Source organism: Salmo salar, chromosome ssa04 (assembly GCF_905237065.1).
Source record: "Salmo salar chromosome ssa04, Ssal_v3.1, whole genome shotgun sequence".
Taxonomy (NCBI): Eukaryota; Metazoa; Chordata; class Actinopteri; order Salmoniformes; family Salmonidae; genus Salmo; species Salmo salar.
Genome location: NC_059445.1, coordinates 54,632,825 through 54,651,431, shown reverse-complemented (window position 1 = coordinate 54,651,431; position 18,607 = coordinate 54,632,825). Strand labels below are relative to the sequence as shown.

The window sequence follows — 18,607 nt, the reverse complement described above, 5'->3', positions numbered from 1 at the left end:
TCCTCATATTGCAGCTCTAGAGGTTTGTCTCTCCGCCCCTTTCTTTGTGATAGACATTATATTTGACAAATAGCAATGGATAAATCGAACGGAGAGTAACTCCTTCATTTGACAGACACAGCCGTGGACCAATCAGTGATCTACTGGTGCTGCCCTCTAACAGACCGAAATCTACCTGAGCAAGTCCTACTTTGTTTTTGTCACATAGCTAGCTAGCTACATAGCTTGCTAACTGACAGCTTCAAGAGTGCTGTTTTCTTACGAACATTAGCTACACCGATGCATACATTTCTGCCGTAGAAGGTAAATCTAGATGCACAGGATCTGGGGTTGATCGGTGGCAGGGATGAGATGTTTTGTTGAATGAAGGAGCGAACGCCCTGGTGCAGATAGGAGAATGAACTCCATCACCGGTCGGGATCACCCTGTCAACTCTGGAGCCTCATCTTCTCGAGCCTTGCACGTTGAGCTCACATCTCAGCAGGTAAGGACAAACACCCGTAACTCGGTGTTATATAGATGATATGCGTATTGTCCTGTATTGTTACGTTGCTGTGTGTCAGCTGCAAGATTAATACAACAGGCCTGCAGAGTGAGCTAAGCTAACTAGCAAGCTAACGTTAGCTCAGCTGACTTTTACAGCTCTCTTGAGTATTCAGACAACTCGAGCTTCTAAGCCTTAGTCCGTTACATACAAAGTTGTATTTAATAACAGTATACATGTGCAAACGTAAGATATAATTGTTAGCTATCTAGTTTGCAAGCTACAGAGACGATGATAATTTGCCAGTTTAGTAAGACCTGGCCTGATACCGAGGCACCAATACAGTCATTTGGTCACCTGACTTATGAACTAGTTACAGGACAGACCCTTCAGTCTGATGTCCAAGGTCTTTGCACAAGTTATTATGAATAAGTCCTCAGCAACCAGCTTGACCCTAATAGGACTGAACCACATCAGACATACGTCTACAGCTTTCAAAATGCACCTTTACCTGCAAGCCCTTACGCTTGATATGACCAAAAAGTGGTCTTTAGTGGCCAGTTTATTAGGTACACTACCCCGTTCATGAAAATGGTTAGCTCCTACAGACTGTGAGTCATGTGGCATAAAGCAGGCATCGAGGCATTCAGTTACTGTTCTATTGAACGTTAGGATGGGCAAAACGAGTGACATAAGCGACTTTGAACGTGGTATGATCATTGGTACCAGGCGCGCCGGTTCCAGTATCTCAGAAACGGCCGGGCTCCTGGGCTTTTCACGCACGACACTGTCTAGGGTTTACCAAGAATGGTGTGACAAACAACAAACATCCAGTCAGCGGTAGTTTTGTGGGCGAAAATGGCTCGTTCATGAGAGGTCGAAGGAGAATGTCAAGAATCGTGCAAGCTAACAGGCGGGCCGCAAATAACGGCGCAGTACGAGAAGAAGTGCCGACTCGGTCACCAACACTGGACAATTTGAGGAATGTAAAAACATTGCAGATGCAAAGTTTGGTAACAGAATAACTGCGCAAACAGCACGAACCGTCATTCTGTTACCAAACTTTGCATCTGCACTGTTCATCAACTAATTATGTTTTTGTAGAATCTTCGGTGTAAATTAAGTTGTCCATGTGCGTATATGGTTTGTTTAACTTTGCAATCATTGGTTTTTGTTTGACATGCATTTTAAAGTGAAACATCTGAGTCTGTGTCACTCTGTTACCATGGAACTGCCCCTATTCTAACATGTTTTTATTTCATTTGGAGTACAGTAGGATACACCTAGGCCTACTACTTTATTAAGTGGTCATTGTGCAAAGGGTTCAGAGCTAGATCGTGACCACCGTGTTAAGTTCTGTCCCTTAGAGTAAGAACTTATGATCCCCGTAGAAAAAAGATTGTCTGTTTTGACTGCTATGAAATGGGACCATTGAAAGTAAAGGCCACTGAGACTGTAACACCAAAATATGTGAACATTTACAGTTCTCTGTCAAACAGCCCGTATTGTAACGATGCTTCGTGGGTGACTGTTGTCAATGTGTTCAGAGGGTCCCTGGTTCGATCCCAGGTTGGGGCAAGGAGAGGGACAGAAGTAATACTATTACATTTTGGCTCCCGAGTGGCACAGCGGTCTAAGGAACTGCATCTCAGTGCTAACGGCGTCACTACAGACATCTTGGTTCGAATCCAGGCTGTATCACAACCGGCCGTGATTGGGAGTCCCATAGGGCGGTGCACAATTGGCCCAGTGTCGTCCGGGTTTGGCTGGTGTAGGCGTCATTGTAAATAAGAATTTGTTCTAAACAGACTTGCCTAGTTAAGTAAAGCTACAACAACAAAAAATATACACCTGGATGGACTCAACCATTTACCTTCACAGCACGATGACTATGGCGGGGACAATAGCACTATTGCAATACTCGTTTAGTATTGTGGCAAGGAAACAAAACACAAAGAATATCTAACTTCTTTAAGAAAACAGCCCAAATGGTGGAAACAAACTTATGTTGTCATCCGAGTCACATTTATTTATGTCCCAAACGTACAACAGGTTTTTTAAGGACAAACGAGTTTGGTCTGCTTGGTGTTTTCATTTTTGCCATGGGAAAAATATTCTGGTTCTGGCATTGTCCCAGTACTAAAGATCACCAGTTGGCCTAGTAGGTAGATTATATGTTCTGCTGGAGACCCTCTTTGCTTTCATAGCTACAAATTAGCTCATTCGGAGAAACGTCTTCTGACATTTTTGTGGGGGAAAAAAGCCTTTGCTGAACAAGCTGTGTTTTTGTTTCGAGGGCCTTAATCTTTTAGGGAATCCCATGACTTAGATTTATCCCTAATGCCTGTGGTGGTGGAAGCTCAGTGTGGGTTGCTGGAGATTGAAGAATGCCGGTCAGGTGAAGGCCGGCCGCTTCTCTGATGCTGCTGCCCGGAGGGGCCCCTCTTTTCATGAGTATCGTGTCATGTCCCATGGTCGTTCTCTTGACTTACCACTCAATTATGAGTTTTTTTCTTTGGAGACATTATTTTTTATAGATTCAGTCATCTGTGGAAAAAAAAGTGTTCTTCAGTTAGCCTATCTTTTTTTGATTGGACATAACTGAGCCTTTCTCTTCAAGCGGGTTCCTTTTTATTTTATGCTCAGTTTTTGAAGGATGGATTTTTTACTGATATCCAACCATGGTGATGTTCTGTACAAAGAGTTTTTGTGCATCATTGGTACGCTGGCTTGAGCTTTAGTTGATGAAACTGTGACTCTCTTGTGTATGCAAGGCTTTTGTAATGGAAACACACAGTGAAGTCAAAACATGAACTCTGGTTTCAAATGGATCTCTTGTCTGCATCTGTGGTCAGTTATTCCCGGACGTGAATCATTCCATAAAATGTATTTTTTGGGGGGCAAATGTTGATAGCCTACGTGTGACTGTTGAACCAGATACTTCAAGTGTTCTCAAACTGACCTACCATATTCTAAAATTACAGTTTATTTTTTAACTTGAGGATGTACAGCAGGGTAGTACCCCCCCCCCAAGTTTTCATAGCAAAAAAAAAGTTTGGGGTCACTTAAAAATGTCCTTGTTTTTCAAAGAGTTTCTCTGCCCAGTGCCTGTGTTCTGTTGCCCATCTTAATCTTTTCTTTTTATTGGCCAGTCGGAGATATGGCTTTTTCTTTGCAACTCTGCCTAGGCCAGCATCCTGGAGTTGCCTCTTCACTGTTGACATTGAGACTGCTGTTTTGTGGGTACTATTTAATGAAGCTGCCAGTTGAGGACTTGTGAGGCGTCTTTCTCAAACTAGACACTAATGTATTTGTCCTCTTGCTCAGTTGTGCACCGGGGCCTCCCACTCCTCTTTCTATTCTGGTTAGAGCCAGTTTGCGCTGTTCTGTGAAGGTAGTAGTACACAGCGTTGTACGAGACCTTCAGTTTCTTGGCAATTTCTCGCATGGAATAGTCTTAATTTCTCAGAACAAGAATAGACTGACGAGTTTCAGAAGAAAGTTCTTTGTTTCTGGCCATTTTGAGCCTGTAATCAAAATCACAAATACTGATGCTCCAGATACTCAGCTAGTCTAAAGAAGGACAGTTGTATTGCTTCTTTAATCAGAACAACAGGTTTCAGCTGTGCTAACACATTTGCAAAATGGTTTTCTAATGATCAATTAGCCTTTTAAAATGATAAACTTGGATTAGCTAATATGACGTTCCATTGCAACACAGGAGTCATGGTTGCTGATAATGGGCCTCTGTACACCTATGTAGATATTGTATTTCTGATCAATTTGCTCATATTTTAATGGACAAAAAATGTGCTTTTCTTTCAAAAACAAGGACATTTCTAAGTGACCCCAGACGTTTGAACGGTAGTGTAATATACATACATACATACATACATACATACATACATACATACATACATACATACATACATACAGTACCAGTCAAAAGTTTGGACACACCTACTCATTCCAGGGGTTTTTGTTATTTTTACTATTTTCTGCTTTGTAGAATAATAGTGAAGACATCAAAACTATGAAATAACTCATGGAATCATGTAGTAACCAAAAAAGTGTTAAAAAAATCGAAATGTATTTGAGATTCTTCAAAGTAGTCACCCTTTGCCTTGATGACAGCTTTGCACACTCTTGGCATTCTCTCAACCAGCTTCATGAGGCATAAGACTGTAAAATCATGAGGAAATTATTCTAAATTAGGAAGTCTGTTCCCAATGTAATCAAGGTTTGAAATGATTCTGTTTTGGTCAAATACTATATCTCTTTGGGATTCTTTTGGTCAATTTGTCAACTACAAATGATTTATAACTACCGACCATCCGCTCCATGAAAAATAGGCCCACAGCTGAATGTAACTGGGGACCCCTGATGAACAGTAATGACTTTGCTATATGACATTGTGTGAATTAGGCTAGTTCATTGGTAACAGTTTTGTAAATTGATATGCATCAATTTGGATTGTGTAACAAGATGAGACTCATGGAGGTGTTAATACAATTGTAAAGGCATTGAAACTGACCCATTAGGCTTTCAAACTGCCTGACAGTCCCCCTTGTTTTGGGCAGACCATTTAAAATGTTCTCTCTCCTGCTCGCTATCCCTGACTCTCCAGCTCTGCCTCTATGCCTCTTCTATTTCTCATCTCTTTTTCCTGACTATCTCACCGTCTGCCTCTCTCTCCCTGACAGAGGCGGTTACGTCATCTCAGAAGCATTGCAGCCCGCAACATCGTCAACAAGAATGGCTCTCCACTACTGGACACATATTTTACCCTTCATCTCTGCTTAGAGGACCGGATATCCAGAGGTCAGTACTACTACAGTACTACTCTCTCCACTGTCTCTGTAAGACAGTGTACTAGGCTACTGCACTAATACTCCTTTCACACTACTGAGCCCAGTCCACAGTACAAATAGACTTAACATGTCTTTGGGCCTGAATCCAAACTAGTTCTGTGCACTTAAATAAAGTTTTTGAGCAACTCTTCCATTGATATGATTGCATGATTTAATCAAAAGGCATGTTACTATACGGACATCTCACGTTAGACTTCGGCCCTTGGTGCCAGAGCGCCCTTTAGGTGTAAATGTTCAGCATTAAGGTGGACTGCATTACTCTCATAAGTAGGAGAAAGGTCAGAGTCCCATTACGCTGTGTAATTAAATGCACAAGGGTTTGGTTTGTTAGGGGACGCTGATGCTCCAGTAAATGTGGTCTTTCACTTTGTTTTAAGGACAAATCATTTCATTATAAGTCAATGACCAACAATGACCCAGATCAAGGCTAAACCTCACGGCTTACTGTTGTCACGTTTGCTGTGCAAACCCTTTAATAGGACTCCTTCCACCATTGTAGTCCTGAAAGGAGTTGCATCCTCACAAGTATTGTTTGAGCTTTTGTGTGTTTATTCCATTCTCTGCTTGAGAAAGCTTTAAAATAAATCTAACCTGGCTTTTCTCCTTCCCTTGCAGACTTTTACAAGAGTGAGGTCATCCGAGATTCATTGGTGAGTGTCGTTGTTTGAAAAAAGAACACACGTATTGGCCAGAGCCTCCTGGCCTCACAAAAAATGACCTTAGCACCAGCTATGGAATGTCATAATCAATTATGTCGTATGCTTTGTCTGCTCACATCTGTGGAGGCACACTACAGGTTATAGGCCTAGTTATATTCCGAAGACCCATGAATTGAAACAAGTCCTAGGCCTACCCAGTGCTTGTAAATTGGGAGGTGCCATAACAAAAAGTGTCTGCGAGAGGGGGGTGACCTGGGGTGCTCTGAGGTACCGGAATGGACAAAAAATAGAAGTGACCTTTATAATTAAGCAGGGCATGCCTATCATCGAATTTATGTAGTGGCATAGAGTATTAGAGTAGAGGCGCTTACAGAAGTCGCATTTTTTTTGTACTTGGGTCTGGAAAGAATTTGGCCTTTTTATAAACACATTTCATGCAATTCTATGTCATTTTATATGACTGGAGGCTTCAGCATAATCTTTTTCTATAACACACAAATGATTGAAATGACAGGCTACTTTGACATTGCCAAACTGAGAATCTGAGATCAATAAAAACGATCAGTAAATTATAGTCATTGAAAAGCTTTCCACTTTCACTGACTCACCCAATGATGCGCAGCTCACTAGCCAGCGATGGCCGATTCTCTTGTGCCAAAGCCTGTCTCTCTCTCGTTTTACTTTGTAAAACAATGTTCACTCAATAGGCCTATTTAGACGTTGATAAAATATCTTGATGGCCTACAGATAGAGTAATAATTATCGAGCCCATTTCAAAGCTTCCTTGTCTTGCTAAGGTTCTTCAATATTTGGTCAATGTAAAATGTAGCAGTTTTTTTATCTGGGAAATGTATTTTGAATGTAAACCAGTCAGGGTTTAGGCCTGGGCATAGCAATATTACAGCAACCACTTTAGTTAACAATGTTCTTGTCAATGCTTTACACACTAAAATGAAATGTTCTGTTTTGTTCGTAGACCTGTCAAAAGCTTTTGACACGGTTGATCATGCTATTTTATTGAATGTTGTCCTCGAAAGGCCTGAGCTTTGACACCTGTTCATGGTATCTTAGTGACAGAACTCAGGCCATCATGATTAATGGGGTTAGGTTCAATTTCTTGAAGTACAAAAAGGTGTACCACGGGTCGATTTTGGGACCTGTTCTCTTCACTATTTATATTAACATCATTGGTCAATTGTTAAAAATGGTAAACTTCATCTATATGCGGATGATGCTATTGCCCCGACTGTTGATCTGGCTGTGTCAAAACTACAGTCAGATTTTATAGCTATGCAGGAATTTAGTTTTAAACCACCGTATTGCTAGAACAAAATTCAAAATCCATTTCACTTTAATGTTCTGGTGCTGTTCGTGCAGTTTAGAGTGTTGATTGTGGACTTTTTTTGTGGAAGAATGTAACTGTTTTTCTGGGTGATTTATGATGTTTTATTTGTTGTTCCTATGACTGTTTTTTTAATACATGTTTTATGTGGAGGTACCGGATCCGGCCAAGTAGGTTCCTCTAATGAAATAGTTCATAACGGAGTTGTGCCCGGGTTCTGTTCCGACGGTGTCCGGCTCAATTTTAAGCGCTGGGCCTACCCCCTGTCCTAGCTTACGCGCGCTCACAACGTGTGTGTGGTGCATGCGAAAGTGTATACAGTGGTCACTTTCTCCAATGCTGCTGTGTGGAAAGAGGGCATACTTCCTCCATTTCCAAATTGTGGAGGAGTAGTGCCTGACAGTCAACACATGGACTCAGGCCAGCTGCCTTGGTGTTTGCCTCTAACAGAATCAAGTCAAGTAGCCCACCTTTCACTTTCTCTCCGTCAAAACATCAACTGCTGATGTTACTTAAAGTAACCTGACAGAAAGGGAGGTTTTGATTGGCCCGCTTTGAGCAGCCATAGACAGGTGTCCATAATACTTGTTTGGTTGGATATATTGATGTTGCAAAAATCCGCCACAGGATTGTGGAGCTCTCTTCCTGTCTCCTCAGCTTCACAGAGGGCACAGCACAGGGGTTTACTGTTCGGTCTCTCATTGACAGCTGTGTGATGCGTGTGTGCAACAAGACCAAGACAACAGAAAACAGTCAATGTCACTGTTCCTAGCATGCACTAATCTCTTTCTTTGTGTTGTCCCCCAGTCATATAAACAAACAGGAAGGTGGGAAGCAGCCTTGTAGCAACACACTGTATGAGAGAAGGTGAAACAAATAGGCTTACATCAACATGAATGAAATATGACCACAAGCTTCCGTTGTACTCTCTCTTTCTCTCTGTAAACGTGTTCATAGCAGGGCTGTCATTGTGTTCTGAAAGACGTCATTCAGCAAAATCAGATATCGCTGATAGTTTTCTCAACTATAGCGCTATTAACGCAACTTCAGTTGGTACTTTCCATATTTTTGGTTTCCTCATAGCGGGGAAACGATTGTCCTCACCGACTGTTCGATTTGGTCATACACCCTATGTGCAACAACAGCTGCTTCTCGCTCCCATCTCTGCATGGAGTCTATTCAGTCTATGATGAATGCAGCCAAGTATAGCAGACCATTACTAACAGGCTAAATGCAGTCATGAGCTGGCCTAAGCTATTTTCCAAGCCTACCTTTCCTTTACTCTCTCTAGTCTATAATGCACTGCAGATGAAACTCATGATCATGTCTGGCAGAGATCAGAAATCTGCTTTTGTGTTTAAAAACATCAGCATTCCTCTTTGTGACCTTTGCTTTCTAGTGTTCTGGTCTGTTTCCCCTTTGTGGTCTCTCGTCTGTCAAAGGAGGCTGCTCCTTTCCGCCTGCTCTTCCTGTTATTATGTAGAGGAACATTGCGCACGGCACACTACCTCCCCATCTCTAGGCCTTTTTCCCCATTTCTCTCGTTTTCCTCCCCCTCTCCACTTCTGGCTTTGTCATTCCTCCATTTTACAAACAGTTTAAGATGATCAGTTATATATCGTTCTGCAGGAAGGCAGATGGGTAGGCTCTTTGAATGGTGGGAATGGTCTTCTTTGTACAGCAGTTTATGACACAGGATAGACCGACAAACCTCAGGGAGTCCAGGGACCTTGTCTTCCCAGCAGGCCAAATTTGGCATGTGACGTCATAATGATAATGACATTGCAACCAGTTTTGCCCGCTGGGTTTGAGTAGCTCAGAAATCAGTCTGAAACCTAGTCACCTATAGTGTTTTGTTGGACAAGCCAATCCTTTGTGATGACAAATCTCCTCGGGATATTGAAGTTGGATTTGTAAATATTTGGTCAGACTTTTGTAAGTGGGACAACAGTTACATTACAGTTAAATTAACATCCTGGTTCAGCACCATTTTGTGTGCTCGAGTCACTTTCACACACCCTACTGACACACATGATTTGTCATTTGAATCTTTCAAATGTGCCTCTCAACCTGTCACAAAATCGGGAACAAATTAAACACTTGGTTGTTTTAAGACACAATATTAGTTGAACTTTGCAACCCAGTGGGATCATTCATTCAGCTGTCTCATCAATTCTCTTGTCCTGTTTTTTACAGAATCCAACATGGCGGAGCTTGGATTTTGGCATGCTGCCGGACCTCCTGGACACATCTGTGTCCTGCTTCGTGGTGAAGATCTGGGGCGGCCGAGAGGAACAGTTCACACTCCTCATAGAGTGGAAGGTCAACCTGGACGGGCTTAGATACACAGGGCAACAGGTCAGTGGAAACAACATATGCTCATATAATGTAGTCTGCTTTGGGATGTATGCTGACTAGCATACATGCATGCTTTCCTCTGATCAGAATTCAGTACAGTCTGCAGTCATATAGACAATAACAGCCTCTCTTGTTTTAATACAGACTAAATACCACTGCTTTGTTCCTTCACAGATCCGCTCCAGGAATCCAAATGAGATCATATTTGGATTGAATGATGGCTACTATGCAGCTGACTTTGATCATAAGGTACTGCTGACTTTGTTCCAGGAATTCTGTCCCTAACATAGACTATAGACATTCTGTTGTATAATTCGCTTTTCTGTGTTTGGTTTGTTGTAATGTGCATATTTCAGGACCACTCTGAGAGGAAGAAGAACAGTCTACTCCAGGTGGACCAGAGTTCAGTGAGGAACTCCTACAGTGTCTTCTCTCTGCTGAGGTGAGACGGACTGCACCCGCTAAACATTCCCACACATAAGACACTGGACAGTTAGTATCTCCCATATGACAATATGTCCAGTTAGCCTCTTGGCTAGTACTTTCTTTGACTGCCCTACTCATGACCAGGAACACCTTCCTTTAGCTGCCAGAGAAGATTGGAAATGCTAAATATACTTGTGGGGAACATTCTCTACTACTACGTCACATACTTTCTGTCACTGTATACATTCCCCATGTTGTCCATAAGATGGCGCCAGGAAACTGCCTCAAATGCCTTTGTAATCATGGAGGCTGTTTTTTTTTCTCCCAAGTCACTGAGAGCTGCCAAAAATCCAGTCTGCAGTGTGTTTTCTTGGACATAACAGGAAATGCATATGGAAGGCTTTAATCAAGTTAGTCAAATAAAGGCACTATGTCAATGTTGGCAAGCTCTAACAATGTAACAGATGGAGAATTCCATTCAAATTATCAGGATGGGTGAAAACGCGCTTTGGTGATGAAATTTCACTTCCTTATGTTATAAAATACATGTTACCAAGACAAATGATTATTCATGTTCTGAATCGTACAGTGGGGTCTTTCTCTAACATATCATTAACATTATATCACAAAATTCGGATTTGTAACCGATAATAAGCACCGAGCGCTGTTGACAGAGCGGCTTCGTTTTCTGGCATCGACTTTTGAGGATTTTACATGTTGACGTGGTCGTCTGCAAAGTTATTTCTGCGGGTCGTAAAAAGCTAAATTAACAGGAGATGAGCTGAATTAAATGTAAAAGGCTTTGAAAATAAAATGCTTGTGTCACGCTCATTGCTCCGTTGAAATTTCAGAAATACGCGTTTTTGTGAGAAATCGAAAACTAACAGGAATTTCGCATTAATAAGAAAAGCGTAAACTAAAATATGAAAATACTACATGTCGTCTCAAAATGGATATGTATCCTACCACCTATATTGTTCAATGTCATCCAGGTTCGAGAACAATGATGAGTTCAACGGTGAGCCTGTCAGTTAGCCACAGTTCTTGCACAGCAGCCAGCCTAGCTGACGCAATATTATTTTTCTGATTATTGACCACTGTTTTTTCTCTGGCCTCTATTTAATTATTCACCCTTATTTTGGCAATTTTACCAGGGTAGAAACTCCATTAGCTTTTGAACAGATTATAATAGAGACATTCGGTTTGGACCATAGGTTTTATTAGATGATTATCTACACAATTATATATTATTTTACCCAATGGACCAAAGATGCTGAAAGTTTTTGCGTGGACACCCTTACATATTAGTGATTAATGGTCTTTCATAGCTCTTTATTCCACAAGAGGGCAGCAAATGTTCATTTTCTAAAACCATTGGCAATTCAGCAGGGAGGCATGTTTCCAAGTGCGGTTTGCTCCATGTTGACAAACCACAGCTCTGTTCTATATTTGAATGTGGCGTAATGTTAACACTACCTACAGGGTTTGCGCAGAGCTTGCCTTGGGGAACACCACAGTTAATTAGAAGTTGGCTCAAGCTACATTTTATGACTCTTTTGGACTGCAGTGTACAGGGGGGCACAATGTTTTGAACTGTTAATAACTATTTTGTATAGTTAAACAACATTCATCATAAGTAGAGGACCCATCTTCCTCAAGTCTTTACTTGAATCAGAAGATTCAATAATATAATATAAACATTCCTAGTCTTATGCATCACTCCTCAACCCAGCTTGAGGTGAGCTGTACAGTTTTGGGGTGAAGATTCCTCCAGCCCTAAGGGCTTCCTCTGGCCGATGACTGTTCTGTGTCTTCACCTTACTTTGGAAGAGAAAATGTCCTCCAAGGTGCGTGAGTGATCTATTTCCTATGGGCTCTGCTCAGTGCTGTCGAGTCCTACATAACTAAAACTCCCTCCTTCTGTTCTCTCCATCTCTCTATCCCGGTGGGGTTCTGAGGAATTTAAAGCAGCTCCATTGACTCCCTCCCTCTCCTTCCTGGGCCTGAGGCTGAGGATCCTCTGCAGGCCTGGGGCCGGGCTTATAGAGGCTGATGTGATGGGGCTCATTGACTCCAACATGACCAAGGTCAGGGGTTCCTAAACATTTTTTGTCCTGCGACCCCATTTTGAGATCAAAAATGTTTTCGTGACCCCACCATGTAAGAAATATGATGTAATCCATGGTCATTGTTTCCTTTTTTAATTGGGGCCTGACAGTACTTTTGACAGTATTTCAAGCCAAGGGAGGTATGGTTTGAAGTGGCTGAAATGCATCAGAACGGTATTGGGAAGTTCAGAAGATCATCAGGCAATAATTTGTATGATCTTTTGTGTAAAAAAGAACATTGTTCTTTTTCCCCCGGTCGGATTTAGTGCCTGATCTTGTCCACACTTCTTTCTTTGATGGGGTCATAATATTTTGTAGCTTAAACAGCCTCCTCCATTTTGCCTCAGTGTGAGTGCTGCTCACTGCCTGGCTATCACAGGAATTGCTGTGATTCTCCTCTCCAAGAACACTTGATTGATGATGTAAATTTGCCAGCGAGCGATTCACTGTCGACGAGACCCTGGTTTGACGACACCCCTAAGCCTCCTGTTCCACGTCGTGTTTTCGTGTGGGAACACGACAAGTTTGGATGGGCAGGCAGACTGAGGAGGGGGGAGCCAGGAAGAACAGCCAAAATATTCACAAGGACCTGTGGGGCATAAGGAGGGAAGAACCAGGTAGAACGGCCAAGATGCTCCTGGAACCACTGATACAGGGCAGGGATTGTTCTGCCATTGAAATCCTTGGGCGGGCTGCCTAAGCGTTTCTTCGGGACACCTATCTCCAAACAGTGTTTTAAAAAAAAAAGTTATATATATTTATTTATTCAGAATGGAAAAACATTTTCAGTGTAAACTTAAGTAACAAAAAAACGGATAAAGTATGTAGAAAAGATAATAATATATTATTAGAAAATGTATCTTTGAGAACTAACAATCACCCAAATAAAAGCTAGCTAAGACAGTCAGTGAGAATTGAAAATTCCCCAAATAATACATTTAGCAGTATAGATTTTACTATTATGTTTGTGTAAAATAACACATTAGCCATGGCAAAATGCATAGAATTGCAGGTAATTATCTATAAAACTGCAACATGTTCTCTCAGCTCCATGGCAGAGTATGTAGAATCGCAGGAAATGTGCTTTAAAACGGCAACATTTTCTCTCACCTGCATGGCAAAATATATATATATATATATATATGTATATATATATATATATATATCACTTCCCCTGCCGTCTGTAGTACTATTTAGTTAACTTAACAATCAATGTCTCTAAAACTTTCCCATGAGCCATTTGGCTCTTACATCTTCACTCTGCCAGCTTCCTTCCCTCCTTCACTCTCCCCTCGCTCTTACTCTGTGGTTATATTAGGGGTATCTTCTACTTACTCTCCCTCTTGGTGTAGAGTACACGGGCCTTGGAGTATAGGGTGATCTGATTGGATCAGAAGTAGGTTTGGATGGTGTTCAGATGCCTGAGTAGCGTTGGGATGTTGACAGACTGTGGAAGCGAAACGGGGAGATGAGAGGGGCTATATGTATCCAGCAGTCTGTTTGGAGCGCTGTCTGTCAACAGACTATCAGGTTGCCTTCAGTTTATCATTGTTTGACGCCTATTTTTCCTTTTTGTCCTGGTAATGTGTTTTTCAACATTAGGCACAAGTGCCCTGGGTGGAAATGTAGGCCCTACATATCTTTCATTGAACAGATGAGCCACAGAATTCAACGCTCTTAACACAGATTTATGTCAGAGGAATATTTTTCCACTCTATCAATGCCACATGTTGTTCTTTCCCTGTATTTTCAGATTATTTATCTTACTGGCCTCCCTATACAGTGCCTTCAGAAAGTATTCACACCCGTTGACTTTTTCCACATTTTGTTGTGTTGCAGCCTGAATTTTAAATGTATTCAATTTATTAAATGCCTACACACAATACTTCATAATGTCAAAGTAGTATGAAATGTCTTGAGTCAATAAGTATTCAACCTCTTTGTTAAGGCAAGCCTAGGTAAGTTCAGGAGTAAAAATGTGCTTACGAAGTTGTATAATAAGATGCATGCACTACCTCTGTGTGCAATAATATTGTTGAACATTAATTTTGAATGACTACTTCATCTCTGTACCCCACAAATACAATTATCTGGAAGGTCCCTCGTCGAGCAGTGAATTTCAAACATGCATTCAACCACAAAGACCACTTATTGGTAGATGGATAAAAATAAAAAAAAACAGACATTGAATATCCCTTTTAGCAAGTTATTAATTACACTTTGGATGGTGTATAAACACACACAGTCACTAGAAAAGGTCAGGCGTCCTTCCTAACTCAGTTGCCGTAAAGGAAGGAAACCGCACAGGGATTTCATTGTGTGGCCAATGGTGACTTTAAAACAGTTTAATGGCTGTGATCGGAGAAAACAGAGGATGGATCACCATTTTAGTTACAGTACTCCATAATACTAACCTAATTGAGTGAAAAGAGGGAAGCCTGTACAGAATACAAATATTTCAAAACATGCATCTTGTTGCAACAAGGCACTAAAGTAATACTGCAAAGAAATTCACGTTTTGTCCTGAATCCAAAGTGTTATGTTTGGGGCAAATCTAATACGACACATTGCTGAATAACACACTCCATATTTTCAATCATAGTGGTGGCTGCATCATGTTATGGGTATGCTTGTAATCGTTAAGGACTGGGAAGTTTTTCCCAGGATAAAAAAAATAAATGGAATGGAGCTAAGCACAGGCAAAATCCTAGAGGAAACCCTGGTTCAGTCTGCTTTCCACCAGACACTGGGAGATGAATTCACCTTTCAGCAGGACAATAACCTTAAACACAAGGCCAAATCTACACTGGAGTTGTTTACCAAGAAGACGGTGAATGTTCCTTAGTGGCTGAGTTTTTTTAGTTTTGACTTAAATCTACTTGAAAATCTATGGCATGACTGAACATAGTTGTCTAGCAATGATCAACAACCAATCAGACAGCTTGAATAATCTTGTTTTATGAATAATGGGCAAATGTTGCACAATCCAGGTGCGGAGACTTACCCAGAAAGACACCTTTTGTAATCACTTCCAAAGGTGATTCTACAAAGTATTGACTTAGGGGTGTGAATACTTATGTAAATGAGAGATTTGATTTTCAATAACTTTGCAAAACAATTCTCCAAACATGTTTTCACTTTGTCATTATGGGGTATTGTGTGTTGATAGGTGAGGGGGGAAAATATATTTAATCCATTTTGAATTCAGGCTTGAAGTCAAGGGGAATGAATATTATCTGAAGGCACTGTATGTGTGTTTTCAGTGTGTGAAAACCGAGGCAGTGTTCTATTGTGAAGTCTAAAGGGGGTCTGCCCTGACGCAGTGTCTAGCGGAGGCGATAAGCCTTTCCTCTAGTTAACGTCTGGCCTTAGAGCAGTCCTGTGGGTCGCTTGCCGGTTGGGTGCCCCTCTCCAACCTTCAGCTCTCAGCCACAGGATATTGTTCTGGGCCGGATTAAAGGGACCCGTTTAAACAGATGGCCCGCTCTGTCTCCAAGCCCAGAGAGCTGACCCCCATGGTCCCAACACCATCAGTCAGACTACAGAAAACACACTGGCTACTAAGCCCGAAATCTCTTTGCAGAATATGGACGTGGCTATGCTGTTTTTCTTTCACACCTCAGGAGTGTACTTAAAGGGATATTTTGGCAACGAGACCCTTTATCTACTTCCCCAGAGTCAGTTGAACTTGTGGATACCATTTGTATGTCTGCGTGCAGTTTTAAGGAAGTTGCTAACTAGCTCCAATTGCTAACTACTGTTAGCGCAATGACTGGAAGTCTATGGGTATCTGCTAGCATGTCGTTGCACTAATGCTAGTTAGCCGTGGCTCGCAAAAGTACTTTTAACTTCCTTCATATTGGACACAGAAACATACCAATGTTATCTACCAGTTCATCTGACTCTGATAAAGGGCCTCATTGCCAAAATCCCAAAATATCCCTTCAAAGAGATGTTCCGGAAGATAGAAAACTACCTCTTTGTTTTTTATTTTTATTATTATTATTTTTTAACCTCCCTGTTTTTTTTTGTTTTTTTTTAACCTCCTGTTTTGGGCTCAACGTGCCATTTGTGTGGCTCATACATGCATAATAAACAATCTACAGTCCTCTCTCAGTGGAAAAAGCCACAGAATCCTTACATCCTAACCTGCCATCATTTAGTACATGCAATCTACGCACTTATTCCTGTCATGTAGTGAATGTGCGCTCTGAAGAATTTTTTTCAAGTGACTGCATTAAATATTATAATTATTTTCATGATAACAGTGAAAATACATAGAATACATCATTCAAATTCATGCATCAGAAGTTAGAAAACATTAGAAGTTAGATATTTTAGACCTCGGTAGTAGTTTCTTTTCATTCATGTGTTTCTCTGTAAACCACAAAATGTTGTGCTCAAAAGATGGCATTGTACCCACACAAATATATTAGATCATTGTCAACCTGAGCAGAAACACAATGGTCACAACCTGTATCTCCTAAATGGTACCACTGGTGTATTTTGTTTGTTTGAGTTTTGGAATTTACTGTGCAATAGGCTTTAAGGTTTTTCACAAGGCACGCATCCATCTATCCCATTTGCGAATCGTGAAACGACACAACTTTTATGTGTTTGAGAAATGTATACTGCACACTTTCATCCACTTTTTAAAGAAGAAAATATACACCTACCTTTGTATCAACCATCCATCCAAATCAAATAATTCCATGCATCCACTTTTTGTCTTTTATAGACTTTGACACGTATTCCATGAAATTAGGTAATCCAATGCTGGGAACACTGCAGCTGTTGATTGCCAGCGATCATCATTTATCACGTTGGCATATGATATAATCAACACACTTTCAAGGAGTAGGACATTTGATGGAAACATATATAAGTATACATTTTCCGTTGTATAAAATGACATCACATTCGCTTGCTCATTTGAAATACTATTCTGATGAGACCACGCGCTATAACGGGAACTATCCTGCAACAACCGAACTTGATGGAAAATCTTGATTGGCAGGTGGAATGATGTTTAATGAGGTTGCAAGGTTGAGGAGGGATCAGGTCAGCACAGCCCAATGAGTTTGTGGGGTGAGCCCAACATGCACACCACATGAACGCCCCAAAGATTTTATTATTATTATTATTATTATTATTATTATATTTTTTCTCTCTTTGGGCATTCGCTCCAGAGGCTCGAGAACAATTGTGCACAATTTTCGGGGACCCATTTTGGCTCGTGAGTGCTACTTTCAAAACTACTGGCTGAGATTAAACAAAACCTTTAACAGATCTTTAAACTAATGTACGTTTCTCACGTGCCAAGCCAGTAGCCTGCACTCTGTTTCTTTCTAGCCACTAGGCCCATGGACTCCTGGGGGGTTGTATTCATTTAATGCACACCATAGCAAAACATTTTGCAACAGTAAATGAAAACAAGGGTTTCTTATTTGTCTTTTTCAGGTAAGTCCCTCCCTGGTTCGGCCTGTTTGCTTCTGTTTGGTGCCCATGTTGAGTCCTGACACAGAGCCTTTTCCTGCTCCGTCTCTTTCGTTCCGTCCCAGCCCAGCAGTTCCCTAACATCGCTCGCTGTCAGCCCTAATCTCAAACCGTTGATCTAGGGCTGCATTCTTCCCTCGATTACTCGTGGCATGTTGTGCATTAAAGTCGCATCACCAGATTGGCCACTCGTGTTGTGTTTTCCCCATTACGGAGAGAAAGTAGGGCGGTAACTTTAATCCTAACTCATGTAACAGACCGTGGTGGTAAAAGGTGAGTCTTCGTGTGGTTAGGATTTTAGTTGTTCATTGTTTGGTTCATTACCTCTTGCAGCTTTAGTGACCTAGAGGGACAGTTTGAGGGGAGGAGATGGGAACCTCTCGTCAGTAATCTTCTGCAGAGGGCCTGGCCCCTCAGACCCTAGAAGACTAAAATGTCCTTTCTTATATCCCTTTCATACCAAGACAAAACCCCATGTGCTTTACCATAACGTCTTCTTTATACAGTCTTTTGTTTATCTGAAGGGTTAGGGGGGTAGAAGATGCGGTACAATAAAACCTGCCTTGAGACCAGTGTAGACCTAAGCATTTTAAAGCACTTCAATTTTGCTGATTTATGAGTATCATCCCATCCAACTAGCATCTGTCAATTACGGATAGGATTACGAATACAAATGGGGCCAGATCAGCACAGTCCCACTCCTCACCGGTGCCGCCTACACGCTGGGATGTATTTAAAAGTTTTTACCTGTGGTAAATAAGGGACTGTTTGAAAGCGGGCCATATTTATTACAGGTAACATCTAACCATCCGCAGAGAGAAAATGCACATCAAGGTGCACCAAAATATTTTCTGTCACCCCCC

General features: G+C 41.3%; 1 protein-coding gene across 2 annotated transcripts in view; it reads left to right on the top strand.

Moving 5' to 3' along the window:
* Positions 1-18,607, top strand: part of LOC106603537 (UV radiation resistance-associated gene protein) — a 145,130-nt gene continuing 126,523 nt past the window's right edge. The window contains exons 1-6 of one of the 2 annotated variants that reach the window (XM_045717107.1): positions 1-484; positions 5,188-5,305; positions 5,971-6,005; positions 9,553-9,714; positions 9,889-9,963; positions 10,071-10,156. In XM_045717107.1, coding sequence (XP_045573063.1) covers positions 398-484; positions 5,188-5,305; positions 5,971-6,005; positions 9,553-9,714; positions 9,889-9,963; positions 10,071-10,156 — 563 coding nt within the window. In that variant the 5' untranslated portion in view covers positions 1-397. The remainder of the gene's footprint in view (positions 485-5,187; positions 5,306-5,970; positions 6,006-9,552; positions 9,715-9,888; positions 9,964-10,070; positions 10,157-18,607) is intronic. The other variant, XM_014197365.2, reaches the window with a different exon arrangement.